We start from the raw sequence: 15,445 nt of genomic DNA on the forward strand, positions 1-15,445 counted from the left end.
GCAGTGATATCAGCGCTCTCTCAGCTTCACCCACCTCACAGAGTGTCTGTTGTGGGGAGAGGAATGGGAAGGCGACTGTAAGCCGCTTTGAGCCTCCTTCAGGTAGGGAAAAGTGGCATATAAGAACCAACTCTTCTTCTTTGGTGCTCTCCAGCGGCCGCCATGGCTGGGGCTCCCCCTTGGCATGGCACTGCATAGCTGCTGCTGGCAGTGCCTCCAGCGGGCAGCGGGAAGTTAGGGGTGCTGGCGGAAAAGTAAGTGGAGCAGGGCCTCAGGCATCAGTGGCGACATACCTCGGCAAAAGACTACCCCCCCCCCCGGGCCTCAGTCAAATTGTCAAGTGTTGACCGATCCCCAGTGATAAAAAGGTTGGGGACCACTGCTTTAGAGCACTGTGATTCCTGTTATGATTTCTACCTTTTCTAAGTATTTTTACCACTGTTTTCTTTAATTTCTCTTGCTGGGAGATTGATCAGGGAGAGGAAAGGACATTGTTCTCTCTCCCCCACTCACCCCGGGTTTCCTTTTGGCAGCAGAAGAATGGGGAATCATCTGCAGAGCTGAGTCCCATCTCCCCCCCCCCCCCAGCTCTTTCGCTCCTCAGGATCTACCAAGCCACAAGGTCTCCAGTCTTCAGAGCTTCTCCAGTCAGTCTCCCTGTAGGAGTGTGGGTGGCTGCTCGATCAGAGCATGCCAAGCACTCCCCACAGACTAAGTTTACTGGGTTGGCTGAGCACAGCAAGCTAGAGTCTTAGCAGTACCAACAACCCCACGTGGAACTCATGAATCCCGGTAAAAAAGAATCCTTACTTGAAGCCCCAGGGTGGGTGGGTTTATTCATTATCTTTCCTTACTCAGAGTTATTACCCCAATGATAGCTTCCGGGAAGAGTTCTACTAACAGGGTTTATAATAACTCATGGCACGTCTTCTAGTTATGGTGTTCTAACAACGGGATTGATCCGCTCAAAGCTAAAGTGGGAGATATTCTTTCCTTCTTGGACAAAGGTTTTAGTACAAATACATTGAAAAAGCAAATGGCAGGTATTTTGGTCATTGGGGAGCTAGGAAATGGACAACCCTATCACATCACTCACCTGTAAGTGGCACATCCTTGTTCAGTCCACTTCAGGTTCATTGTTTCCCTACTTGAATCCTGAATACAGTGCTTAAGGTATTTTCCAGAGTTCTTTCTGAGCCACTGGCCACTTGCTGTCTCAAAGAGCTCACCTTTAAAACTATCTTCTCAGTGGTCATCACCTCAGCCAGAAGGGTGTCAAAACTCAGGAGTCTATCAGTGAGTAAAGAGCTCTGTATCTTTCACAATGATAGAGTAGTGCTTAACCAGACTCAGCATTTATTCCAAAAGCAGATTCCACATTTCATATGTCAGAGGTCTTGATTCTTCCTTCCTACTGCCCTAGGTCCCAACACCCTCAGGAAAAGGAGCGGCATTGCTTGGACATTAAATGAGCCTTGAATTGCTACACTGGTAGATCTAGAGACCTTTAGAAAGACCAACTATGTTTGTCTCTTTCAAGAAAGTTCCCCTAGGGCATAGAGTATCTACTTCCACAATTAGTGGATATGTCAGCGGTCCCCAACCTTCTAGTAGTCGGGGACCGCCTCTGAGGGTGGGAGAGAGCCGGCGGCCCGGCCGCTGCTCGCATTTTCGCCACTAGGTGGCGCTAACGCGCATGCACAGAGCTGACGCGCGTGCGTGTTTTTGCCAGCAGGGGGCGCAAACACGCGTGCGCATTTGCGTCGCTGCCGTGCCAGTGGCCGTGCCTGCTTCTTTCCCCCCCTCTCGCTGCGGGGGGGGGGAGGAAGGTGCGGCCGCTGGCGGCCCGGTACCGGGCCGCAGACCGGGGGTTGAGGACCCCTGTGTTAGTGGATATAGTCTGCTCCCATACAAGCTTATAGAGTTAGACCCTCCTCTGGGTGTTACGGCTCACCTTAGTGGGGTGGCTATCTCTACAACCTACAGTTCTTTCCTTTAGAAGTCATTTGTAAGGCTGCCACCTGGAAGTCTGTCCAGTCCTTCACCAGGCATTACAAAATAGACAAATTAGCCTTAGCAGAGGCTGCCTTTGGAAGGAGGGTCATACAGCATGCCCTCTTGCTCCAGGAGCTGAGTCTTCCTGAGGCACGCTGCTGTTCTGTATCCCAGAAGCAGAGATTGCTCCACCCTGGATCACTGGAGAACAGAAGATTTGTCTTGCCGTGAATCTTTCTTCTCTATGGTTGAGGGGTGGGGTGGTCTCTCCCCCACCCAAGGGTAGAGCTATGGATCCGGCTCTTGGAACAAGAGAGGTATGCTGTCTGAACTTTACCTTTTTGTCCTTCCTCTTCTTGGTGAGATTTGCTGGGAAGTGTCTTCCAATGTCCTGTGTTTTCACACAGTTTTTTTGTATTCAGTTTATTTTTTTCAACTGTTGGAAGTTCCTTCTTAGTTTTTGTTTAAATGTTGAGAGAGAGGGAGCTATACTGCTTCAGAACCAGACTGGAGATCTGAGAGAGAAGCCCCTCCCTTTCCAGAAGCCACACAAAGGTCAGCAACCCTGCCTGCAGATAGGGAGAGCTTCTCCCAGAAGTAGAGGCTGCCCTACCCCTGGACTGCGGAGAAGGAAGCTTCATGGTAAGTGAGACAAATCTTCCCATTTCTGTCTCCCCACCACCCCTGCCCATTGATCTTTCCAAAACGTTGCTCCTGGAGAATGGAAGACTCTCAGAAGCAGCATGAGAAGCAAATTGGGCATCTGCAGCATTAGGAAGAAGAAGAATTGGGGGAAATGACATCACCTTTTGTGGAAAATTTAATCTGGATCCACCCTTGTCTTCTGTTAATCTCTGTAGCACTGAGAAGAATACATTTAAACATCACTGGCATTTGAAGCTCATTTCTTAAGGGAAATCATAAAATTTGTTATTAAATATTTAACTGCTAAATAGTCTGTTCAGTTAATTTGGACACTCCAGACCTTTTAAGCAGAGAAAACTTTAAAATGGAGTGGTTATGCTGAGCACTGGTAACTTAATACCAACATATACTGCAACCCAGGAAAAAGGAACATAAATACATTTTCCAGACTACAATAAGATGGTGAGTTGTTACTCCAGGTGGTCTCTTACCAACCCTGTGTTAAAGAATTAAATGAAATATTCCCTCTTATAGTTGAATTAGGCTGGGAGTGGGGAAACTACCTGGCCTCTAGAGGTGGACAGGTATAAACAGAGAGTGAAATTACTCACATAGTGGCATGAATTTTAATTTGTCTTGAGTGTGTATTGGGAGGGGGGATACAAAAGCTTTAAAATAAATAATTGGGAAAAGCTGTAGGCTGAATGATACTTCTGCAACAGCATTCTGTATGGCAGTTATAACATCAGTGCATGAACTTGTTTGGGAAGATGCACTTCGCCAGTCACAGAACTGCATTTTAAGTGTACAGAACTGCACTTTTAAGTATTGACTTTTTAAGTACACCATGTGACAGAAGTCTTACCTATGGAAGAAGCAACTGGATCACTTGCAACAAATTGCATTTCTTGTCTTAAACAAAGTTGTGGATCTTGGAAACAACCTTGTATCTGTCTTGTCAATTTGACATGTTACACAGTTTTAGTCTTCTCTTACGTCCAGGTGGTGAAGAAGTATTTCAGAATGTTGAAGCTTGTGTTGGGGATCTCTGGATTAAGAGGAAGGAATATAACCCCTTGTTGCTTTCACTACAGTCTGCAAGTGCATTCTTTTTTCTGTAGCTCTTATTAGCACAGGAACCTATTATAGCAAGTAAAGTTGGAATAGAGGGCAGGACAAAAGACCTTGAGTGTGAAACTCTCAAATTTGGCAGCAGGAATGGTAAAGGAAAATAAACTGGTTTATCATTGTCATAAAAAAGAGAACGAACAAATGGATATGGGGTTTGTTTTACATTGTTTGGGAGTTAATATAAACGTGGTTCTAGTTGTATCATGTTTCCCTGGAAATAAGACAGTGTCTTATATTAATTTTAGGTTAAAAAAAATGTACTAGGGCTTATTTTTGGCTAGGTCTTATATGTATTGACGTCCCAAAAAAAATTGTTACATTTATTCCAGTTCCCCCTCGAAACCCCATTAAATTGTACTTTAAGTGCAGGGCACAGCTTCTGTCAAGCCGGGGGATTCTGGGATTGTAGGCGGAGCTGATAGAGGCTAAGGGCCGTTCCGCATTCGTCCAAAATAGCACAATGGTTAGTAATTGAAATCGCTACAGTTTTGCCGTTATGCACAACGTCGTTGACAATCTGCAACACTCCTGAAACCGATCCACAAAAAGCACTTCGTTGTAGCGCTTTCAGGGAAATCCCAAAAAGTGGATTCACCCTCCGGAAAGCGCTACACTCCTGCAACCAATCTGCAACACTAGCGGGAAAGTTCTGTGCGTTACCATTGTTGCAGTTTCTGCAAAGTCCCTCCCCCTGGCTCTCTCCTCTGATCTTCCGGCGAAGCGATTGCCATTTTTTTTTCTCCGAGCGAGCGGAGAGCAACGCACCGGCAAGCCTTCGTTTACCCAGTGAGGCTTCCCCGGCTGCAGTCCCTCTGTTTAAAGTCACCAAGCACAAGCAACACAGAGGCCCGTTTGCTGGTTTATTTTCCCTTTATTTTTCACACTGTTCTCGGCCGAAAATTGCGCCTGTGGGGGGGGGGTTCACTCGGGGGAGCGTGGCAACGATCAAACACCACCTGCTAGCTGGATGGGTCTCTCCATTGCAACGAATCAACGCATATTCGTTGCAACGTGTATGTGTGTTTTTAAAAACCTTCCTTAAAGGGAAAGGGGCTGTTTGGGAGCATGATAACGGCCGCCCATTGACTGCTTGACGGCCAGGGGCGGAACACAGCTCAGCAATAGCGCTTCCTGGCTAGCGATTTTTGCCGAGACCGGAAACGATAGAAACGCAACTGGATTCCACTACAAAGGCAGGTATGCATAGCGACGAATTCCACTATTTAAAATGGCGATTTTTCGTTCCACAAACAATTTGCAACATGGATCCCGGTGCGGAATGGCCCTAAGTGATCAGGGGCAGGGCTCTGCAGTGGGCATCGCTGCCAGCGGGGAAATGAGTGGCACAGCAGCACAGCCATACACATATGCTCCAGATTTGAATGTCGGCTGGTGCCCTGTATGACCGCGAACACCCCTAATAACACCCCTAAGGCCGGCCTTGGCCCTAAGGACCAATTAAAGGTAGGTCTTCCTTCGGAGTGGGTCTTATTTTCAGGGAAACAGGGTATTGTATTACAAGAATGCAGAGAATGCAGTATATAATGTGGTTTGGCAGTTTTCGGGTTGGATGGAATGGCCAGATTTTATTTGAATGTGATTTGAAGTTGGAGTATAGATTCTGCAGATAGTTTTGGATTTGAAGGTGATACACAGATAAAGAGAATGAATTGTACCCTGACTACCATAGGGGTTTGGAGGGAGGGGGGTAGATGAACAGTGGGCTCACTCCAGAGAAGGGATGGTACAGGTGCAAAGGCTTTGCATGCTTCCTTATAAGGGATACTGCGATGCTCCAGACTTTCCCTCAAATGAGCCCACAACTGCGCTTTTCTGTTGGGGAGTCCACATTTCTTTCCATGTACTTGGACTGATAGAGTGTGGATGTAGTTGTTTCAAAGCACTAAAGTTATGTATTTATTAATAAGATATAAGATTCATTGGTTCTCACAGTAAGGGGCAGGCACAGATTTTGACTGCATTCCTCTTTCACGTGTTGTTGTTTGGCTGTCATCGCAGCTGACTCATGGTGACCCCATACGGTTTCTAAGGCAAGAGATATTCAGAAGTGGTTGGCCATTGCCTGCCCCTGCATCATGACCCTGTTATTTTGTGTGGATCTCCCATCCAAATAGTAAACATGGCCAACCGTGCTTGGCTTTCAAGATCTGACAAGATCAAGCTAGCCTATCCAGGGCAGAGTCTCCTTTCATGTAGTAATTCCTTTTTACCCCTGGAAAGATGGTGGCTGGAGACAAAAAGCCTTCTGGACTGGAGAACTGCACTGAGGATGTGGTGGGAGGGGGTCAGCATCTGGAGGAAATGAGCATGCAGAGAGAGGTCATACAGAGGCCATTAGATGAAGCCTTACGGTGTGTGCATTTGAACAGAAGAAGAAGAGTTGTTATCTGCTGATTTTCTCTACCCGAAGGAGTCTCTAAGTGGCTTCCAATCACCTTCCTTTCCTCTCCCCACAACAGACACCCTGTGAGGTGGGTGAGGCTGAGAGATCCCTGATATTACTGCTCAGTCAGAACAGCTTTATCAGTGCTGTGGAAAGCCCAAGATCACCCAGCTGGCTGCATGTGGGGGATCGGGGAATCAGTCCTGGCTCGCCAGATTAGAAGTCCGCACTCCTAACCACTACACCAAGCTGGAGGAAGGGGAAATGGAATAATTTAATCAGTTGTATTGATTTTGTGGAAACTGAAAAATTTACTTTCATAAAGAATGGCTGTATTTTGCATTGTCAGCCAGACAGTTTGTTGAAAGGACATGGCAGTAAGTAGATGCATAAATACTCAAGATACAGACTTTATTTATAACCCCAATTTTCTCCCCATTTTAAAATGCAAAAATAGAATTTAAACAACAAGAAGGAAAAAATAATACAGTAGTCCTATATCTTGGTGAGGCTCTGACATTGTCCTAACCTACTCTGGGCCATGGATACAAGCTGCAAGTCCTTTGGTGTTTTGCTCTTCAGGTCAGCTCAAAGGCTTATGCCTCCGGCCACTCCCAGGCTTGCTTGAATACCTGTAATAGCTAGGCCCAGTTATCACAGATTTCTCAACCCTCCTCCCCTGCTTATGTCTTGATTTATTTATTTATTTATTTTATTTATTTAGATTTATATACCGCCCTCCCCGAAGGCTCAGGGCGGTTTACATTAAAACTAATCAACGATACATAAAACAGTCTTCGTTAAAATATACAGTAAATAATAACAGTGGTTGTAACCATATAACAGAATAATATAACAGTATAACAGTGTAATAAAATAATATAACGATGGAACGGTGCAATACCACAACAGGTCCAGAGCGCTCTGGTGGAGTTCTGGGAGGAAGGGGGGAGAGGGGGGGAGGGGGGGGGAGCGGGGGCCCTTCATTCGCTGTTGGTTGTGCCTGGTCTCAACCAAATGCCTGGCGGAGGAGCTCCTTTTTGCAGGCCCTGCGGAACTGTTTAAGCTCCGTCAGGGCCCTGATCTCCTCCGGGAGCTCATTCCACCAGGTGGGGGCCAGTACAGAGAATGCTCTGGCCCTGGTCGAGACCAGGCGGACTTCTTTAGGGCCAGGGACCATTAGCCGGTTGGTGGCGGTGGAGCGCAGAGCTCTTTTAGGGGCATAGGCAGGGAGGCGGTCCCTCAGGTACACTGGGCCCTGACCGTGAATGGCCTTGAAGGTAATTACCAGAACCTTTAGTCTGATCCGGAATTCAACTGGCAACCACTGCAGTTGGTGGAGAATGGGCCGGATGTGGGACCTCCACGGTGTTGCTGTGAGGATCCTGGCCGCTGCGTTTTGGACCAGCTGTAGTTTCCGGGTCAAGGCTAAGGGCAGGCCTGCGTAGAGCGAGTTACAGAAGTCCAGTCTAGAGGTGACCGTCGCATGGATCACTGTGGCTAGGTGTTCCGGGGCCAGGTAGGGCGCTAGTAGTTTGGCTTGGCGGAGATGGTAAAATGCCAGCCGCGCTACCTTTGTGATCTGGGCTTCCATTGTAAGGGAAGTATCCAGAATCACGCCTAGGTTCCTGGCGGAGTGAGCCGTAGAGAGCTGTACTCCATCCAGGGCAGGCAGGCACGCTTCCTCGCATGGGCCCTTCCTACCCAGCCACAGGACCTCCGTCTTTGAAGGATTGAGCTTCAGACGACTCTGCTTCAGCCATCTCGTCACTGCTTCCAGGCAGCTGGCTAATGCTTCTGGGGGGGAGTCAGGGCGGCCATCCATCAGGAGGAAGAGCTGGGTGTCATCGGCATATTGATGACAACCCAGCCCAAACCTCCGTACCAGTTGTGCGAGAGGGCGCATAAAGATATTGAATAGGATAGGAGAGAGGACCGCTCCTTGTGGGACTCCACAAGTAAGTTGACGACGGTCTGATGTTTTGTCTCCAATTGCAACCCTCTGTCCACGATCCCAGAGGAAGGAGATCAGCCATTGGAGGGCTGTCTCTCGTATTCCGGCATCGGTGAGGCGGCGAGCTAGAAGCTCATGATCGACTGTGTCGAACGCTGCTGAGAGGTCTAGTAATATCAGCAGTGCCGACCCGCCTCGGTCCAACTGGCGACGGAGGTCATCCGTCAGAGCGACTAGCGCTGTCTCTACCCCATGGCCAGGCCGGAAGCCTGACTGGGATGGGTCTAGGACCGAAGCTTCTTCCAGGTACTCTGTTAGTTGGTTTGCGACAGCCCTTTCAATCATCTTCCCCAGAAACGCTAAATGCGAGACGGGTCGATAGTTGTTGGGCTCTCGCGGGTCTAAGGATGTTTTTTTCAGCAGTGGGCGTACCACAGCCTCTTTCAGTCCCTCCGGGAATTCTCCCGTTGTGAGAGATAGATTGTGTTAGCCTACCTGGATTAATTCCATTCTCAGGTGTAATTAGGTTTTGCAGAACTAAATTTCTGAACTGTGGTGTAATGCATATCTTGTAATTTCCATAGCATGACCTGTCTAACAGAAGTTTGTGTACATGTTATTCTTTCATCTTCTGGCATTGTAGATGGGGAGGGAGGATAGACATGAGGGAGAGACTGCAAACTAATATAGCATGTGTGTAAAATATGGGGGGAAATCACCCTCCTTTTATAGTAGGTGTTTAAACAGATGGCCTGTAAAATAGTACCAGTAAATTTTTGGAAAAGACAAATGGACACTAGTTGTCCATTTAAACTACCAGTGTCCATTATATATACACATGTTAGTATTTAATGAAAAAGACAACTTTTCCTACCTCACCCAGATATATATTTGTCTATATTTGCGGCCTGAATCCTCTGAACCACTGCAGAAGTAAGTCCGAATGGTAGGTGTCCAAACATTTCTGTTAAGTTTTATCTGATGTCTGTACTGCGAAACCTGGCACAAGTGCAGCAGCAGTAGCAGCATCTGTCTTTGCAGTTTCAGTGTAAAAAGTGGTAATATAAAAATTTATATCCCGTTCCCCTCCAATACCTGCAAATACAATGGACAGCTAAGGTTACCATCAAGTTAGTTTTAGAGAGGAGCAAACCAACTATGTCATTAGAAGGGACGATATTACGGCTAAAGCTCACTTACTTTGGACATATCATGCGATCAAACTCGCTAGAAAAATCATTAATGGTCAGCGGCCAAAGGAAACGTGGTGGCCAAAGGATCCGCTGGCTCGACACGATCAAAGCCGATACAGGGATGACCATGAACCAATTAAAAGAAGCAGTCAGAGACAGGGACGAAGGTTTTCCTATAGAATCGCAGAGGGTCGGACACAACTGAATGGATGACGTCATCCCCTCCAAATGCTGTAGAACATGAGCATCTCAAGTTGATGTTGCTCTTCCAGCCTTGTACCCCGTATCGGCTGACTTGGCTTGCCAGTCAAATTTTCCTCCAGCTTGTACATCTTCTTCACTTGCCATGGATGCCAGTCAGTGGACTATGTAGCCAATCCTATAAAATAGCCCACTGCCTTCAGACCAGCTAACATGTACATGGATTGCAAAGGCCTGTATTTATTGCTGGGTTATTCTACTGCATCCAAGTTTTGGGTGTGATGGGGATAATTGAAGTTAATCTTCATGGTGGCTGAGATTCAGTTGTGGCCTAACCATTCTGGAAAATATGAAAAACATGATGTAGCCATGATGTAATTGCAGTGATCCCTGTTGATCACTCTGTGGCTTTTTTATTCAACTTCATTCTTAATATAAGCTGTTTGGGGCAGGACCATATGTTGACTAATGAATATGAGTGATGGGGTGGCTTTTCTGCATTTTTTGTTTCTGTATTACTGCATCAGCATCCCTATGTTAGATTCTCGGAGGGGGGTATTTATGCTTTTTGTAAAAGAAATATCCTTTATCAGTTGTAGCTGGTAAAACTCATATCCTTATGTAGTTGGAGATATTCCATATCTTGTATCCCGTGTCTCCACAATAAAAGAGGCAATAAACTAACTTTTAAAAGTGGGGAATTCAAGGAACTTGATGCTCAGGATGTTACAGTGATATTCAGCTGCTAATTTGCGGAAAAACGGCAAACCCTAGTTGGCACATGGGGTATAGGGGATGGCCACTCCCAGGGGAGTGGGGCACTTAGACACATGGAAGTCCCGTGGCACTGTATCAGGACCTACAATGGAGAAATGACAGAATCTTGTCACTATGTGGGAAACACATTTTGTTTTGGGTAAGCTTTCAGATGCATATGGCCCTTAATTAAAATTAATTTATTTTTGAAATTTATATCTCACCATTCTGCTTATAGCATCAGGGTGGCTTACAAGGAAAATCAACAGTTCCTAAAAATAACAATTAAAACTAAAATCAGCATATTAGGGAGCTTGCTACAAATGTCTAGATACCTTTATCTAGTAGTTCAGTGGGGTCACCAGGAAACTGTAGTGTCCCATAATCCAAGGGGGAAGAGCAATAGTTACTTGGCGGTATCTTCTAGGACCTCTGAAATATATAGGATTAGAGAAGAGATAATGCAAAGCACTAATCCATTAGAGTCTGCCATCCCAGGAAGATAACGTGGCTGAAAATTTCAAAAGCTCCATCAGCCACCTGGCATAGAATCATCAAACAGAACAAAAAAAAAGGCGGTTTCATCCCCTTAACTGGGATGGAAACCAGATTCAGAGAGATCTAGACAGTCTGTTACATGCAGATAGCACTGAAACCAGATTGCTACCTTGCCCAGGAAGGGCAGATTTGATACTGAGCTGGAGTTGTTAACATTCCAAGTAGGTTTCATAATCACTTTCTTTAGTGGACGTGGAAAGGACCTCCAGGAAATGATCCCTTTCATATTTTCAGATTTTTGCAAGCCAAAAAAAAAATAAGTAGGAAGCTCAAGTTAATGTCCGTATACTTGGTTGAAACAAGCCTGAAAGTGTTCCCAGAACTGGGTCCAGCGGACTCTTCCAATATATCAGCGTAGAATCTACATGGCAAGGAATATGCATGATTTTACTCACAATGATTTATTCCTCCGCTATCTAGTAGAGTATGTTGCTATGATCTTTAGTCTTATGTTTGTCTAGGGTCCACTGCAGACTTCACTACACTTGATTATATTATGATTTTGGGTGTGTGTGTGTTTTATTATGATGGTGATTTGAAATATTCTCTGTGAAGAACATCATCAGGTCTGCGAGGCAAACCACTCTCCTCCCATTTCCATATTACAGCTACGCCGTGTAATCTGTTAATTTGGCATCACTCTTCCTTTGTCCATCTCTAACCCGTCCGCATGACCTCTTATACAGTATGGTGCCCCCCCTTGAATGACATGGGCAGGAGCTGCCTATTGCAAGGCTCTGTGTTGAGGGAAGAACCTATTGGGTGAGAAGAGCCAGGTAATAGAAGTGTATCTGAATTTGCACAAGTGATTTTTCTCAACCATATTTGTTTGATGATGTGTCACATTTTTTTTCCAAACCTACTACAGAGGTCTTAACTCTTTAAAAATTAACTAGATTGTTGGATATGTCTGTTTTTTAAAAATTAAAACCTACTTTTTTCTGTTTTCTAACAGACACCAAATCCAGCTGCAAGTGAGTTTATTCCTAAAGGAGGATCAACCTCCCGACTTGGTAACATGTCACAGTCAAATATATCTGCCTTCTCTCAAGCCTTGTTCTCTCATCCTTCCATGGGAGGTCCTGCAAATGCTGGGCTAGCTCCAGGTAAGCCTAGAGTAAAAGTAAGTAATGAAAATAAATTCAGTGGGTATCAGTTTTGGTCTAAAAACCAACTCTTCTTCTGAAGCAATAGAAGAAAAGTTATATACCCCACTTTTCACTACCTGAAGGAGTCTCAAAGCGGCTTACAGTCCCATTTTCCTTTCCCCACCACAGACACCCTGTCAGGTAGGTGGTGCTGAGAGAGCTCTGACAGAAATGCTCTGTGAGAACAGCCCAAAGTCACTCAGCTGGCTGTATCTGGAGGAAGAGTGGGAAATCAAACTCAGCTTTCCAGATTGGAGGCTGCTGCTTTTAACCGCTGCCCTATGCTCTCAAACAAAGTTTAAGTCCAGTGGTACCTTCGTTGAAGTTTAATTCTGGGTATATACTTTTGTGTAACTAGTGAAGTTTCTATGTGTTCTCTGCAAAGGATTACCTATGGAGGTTTTAAAAACAAGCAATTTGAGACATATCTCTTTTTTAAATCACAGTTTGAAAGATTAAAAATAGTATTCAGGTAAGAGAACTGTGAACACATTTGAACGCCTAATAAATCGAAGTCTGAACTGCATGCAAACAGGTCTCTTGGAAGGGATTAATTACTGAATCCAGAGCAGGTATTTTATATAGCGACTTCAGTGTGCTTAGGGCCTGGCTGAGCATCAGAACACAGGTCACTGCCTCAAGGAGCTTATGAGAACCAAGGAAGATGACAAAGGGTTGGAAGGGAGTTGGGGGGAAAGACACAAAAAGCATGTGTTCAGTTGTTTTAAGACTCTCCATAGATTGTAGAACTACTCTCAAATGCTTAATGAGCATGGTGGGTTTTAGGCAGCCATTTGGGGAGCAATGGTTAACATGCTTGAGTAAAGGTTCTGCATTTGACACTGATTATTCTCTTCCAGTTTTTCTGTCATACGCAGAGAACAAATGGTAGGCCGTGACTTCTTTGGGCTGTAACAGAAATCTTGATTTCCATTTAGTCATTGTTATAGATGACCTGTATTTGTAGACATGTAGCCTGACTTGCAAAACTCTAGGTTCTCAAGGTTCTCTGGGCAAGCTGATAGTGATTGAATAGGATCTCTGAACTTCCTCTTGGTCAACTGAACTGGATCTATGGCGCTAATGTATTTGAATGCAAGGAGCAGAAGTGGTGCCCCATCTTTCGTGATGTTAAATGGCTGCCTCACACCCTTAATGAGGCACTTTGCAGTCCCCTTCTCTCCTAATGCTATTCTTGGTTATAAGCTTTAGGCAACTAGTTATGTCACTATTTTTAAAGAGGCTTATTATCATTGAGATTTTGAAGACAGCTCAGTTAGTTCAAGTGCTGCAGAACAATTGGTCCATTGTGTGTTAGCTGCTGCATCAAGGCATCATTAGTGATGTGCTCCATATCCTGGACAATATTTCTCTCGTAGTCCTTGTTTGGCAGGTCTTTCCTTGCTTAATGATGGTCTCTTATTCTGAAATAGCTTATTAACAGGAACAGAGAGCCACATAGCAGAGTCACGGGCCCAGGGACGACAAACCTGCAACAAACCAGCATGCCAATTTTGTCCCCATATATGCTCTGGCTGTGAAGAGAAATTTTATCTGAATTAAATCTCTGATAATAAACACCTGCATCCCTTTTTAGTCTTGTGGCGCAGAGTGGTAAGGCAGCAGACACGCAGTCTGAAGCTCTGCCCATGAGGCTGGGAGTTCAATCCCAGCAGCCGGCTCAAGGGTGACTCAGCCTTCCATCCTTCCAAGGTTGGTAAAATGAGTAACCAGCTTGCTGGGGGTTAAACGGTAATGACTGGGGAAGGCACTGGCAAACCACCCCGTTTTGAGTCTGCCATGAAAACGCTAGAGGGCGTCACCCCAAGGGTCAGACATGACTCGGTGCTTGCACAGGGGATACCTTTACCTTTACATTACAAAAGTCAGCTTGTCTATCTGCAAAGTAATGAATTGCTTTTCAAGCCTTGCGCGTCCATAAGAAGAAATGTCTTCTTACCTCCCCCTTTTCCTTTTCCCAAGGAATGTCACTGTCAGCAGGATCCTCTCCTCTTCATTCCCCTAAGATTACTCCTCATACCTCTCCTGCACCTAGACGAAGAAGTCACACACCAAACCCAGCAAATTATATGGTGCCTACTAGTGCCTCCACACCTGTAACTAATGCTGTCTCCCAGCCTTCAGCTACTGGTCAGGTGATTCAGAAGGAAACTGTGGGAGGCACAACCTATTTCTATACTGACACAACTCCAGCACCTCTAACTGGAATGGTAAGATCTTAGCTTTTCTATGAGGATGTCTGCCAGGCACAAAAAAAATAACATTTTACATCATTATCCAACTCTGTAATCTGGGATGTTAGTCAGAACTAACCCTTTCCCCCAAATTTAATGTAAATTGGTTGTGCACAGCTTAAAGAGATAGAGAAGATATGTTCTCTTCTTTACAAAGTCTTCTTCTCCTTGGTTGCCTGGAAAGAACAGCTTGGGGAGGGCCCGCAGATCTGTGGTGCAGTATATATCTTGTTGCATAGAGGGTACCTGGGATTCCCAATTATAGGGCTTCCTGTAGCAGAGCTGAGGGGAAAAAAGCTTCCTGAGACCTTCAAGAATTCAAGTGGACCTTGCTGGGCTAGATGGACCAATGTTAGACTAATGATCTACCACAGCTCCCTTCTATATACTTCTGGGGTGACCTGATTTTTGTGACTTGGAAAATTTGCTGCTGTCAGAAAACGAGTGGGTGGACTCCCAGGACATGATCATTCCCGATTTTGTGGGGGATTTCCATTCTGTGTACCTAGACAAACTGAGTTCCGATCCAACTTGTAGGGGGAAGCAAAATGGGGGAGCAAAATGTCAGGTAGCTGCCGGCTCCTGCCATGACTTGCTTTGCTTGACCAGAGTCCATACAATCATAGAATCATAGAGTTGGAAGGGACCTCATGGGCCATCTAGTCCAACCCCCTGCACTATGCAGGACACTCACATCCCAATCGCTCATCTACTGTAACCTGCCACCCCCTTAAGCCTTCACAGAACCAGCATCTGTCAGATGGCTAGATTTAGAATTCTTTTCAGTTAATATTGAGTCACACTCCTATCAACAGGTGAATTTGTTGGAATCAGCAGTCCTACAAAAGAAGAAGCAAGTTTCAAGCTCACCCTTTCAGGTCTAGTGGCCAGTGTCTTATTCCATTATAGTAGTATTTCAAAGGACTTAAAAATGCTTACTTTAAACTAGGGGTTCCCCAAATGGGTGGTATGCCCCCCCCCGGTGGAGAATGTGAAAGGATCCAGGGGGTGGTGAGGAATTTGGGGCCAGTAAGAGGGCAGCAGTCTGACTCTTCCTGCTGCAGCTGTGTTTTCCTAGCAAGAGATGTTCCAAGGTGGCTTGCCATTGCCTGCCTCTGGGTAGTGGTGACCCTGTGCTTTATTGGTGGACTCCCATCCCAGAGCTGACCAGAGCCAACCCTGCTTAGCTTCCTGAAGAAAATAAC

At 45.6% G+C, this 15,445-nt stretch overlaps 1 protein-coding gene across 4 annotated transcripts in view; it reads left to right on the plus strand.

The window, feature by feature from the left end:
• PAN3 (poly(A) specific ribonuclease subunit PAN3) overlaps nucleotides 1-15,445 on the plus strand; it is a 73,270-nt gene that overhangs the window by 35,660 nt on the left and 22,165 nt on the right. For 2 of the 4 annotated variants that reach the window (XM_077341796.1, XM_077341798.1), the window contains 3 exons: nucleotides 11,793-11,943; nucleotides 13,969-14,216; nucleotides 15,056-15,118. In XM_077341796.1, coding sequence (XP_077197911.1) covers nucleotides 11,793-11,943; nucleotides 13,969-14,216; nucleotides 15,056-15,118 — 462 coding nt within the window. The remainder of the gene's footprint in view (nucleotides 1-11,792; nucleotides 11,944-13,968; nucleotides 14,217-15,055; nucleotides 15,119-15,445) is intronic. The other 2 variants (XM_077341797.1, XM_077341799.1) reach the window with 1 other exon arrangement.

This window comes from Paroedura picta, chromosome 6, assembly GCF_049243985.1.
Source record: "Paroedura picta isolate Pp20150507F chromosome 6, Ppicta_v3.0, whole genome shotgun sequence".
NCBI classification, from domain to species: domain Eukaryota; kingdom Metazoa; phylum Chordata; class Lepidosauria; order Squamata; family Gekkonidae; genus Paroedura; species Paroedura picta.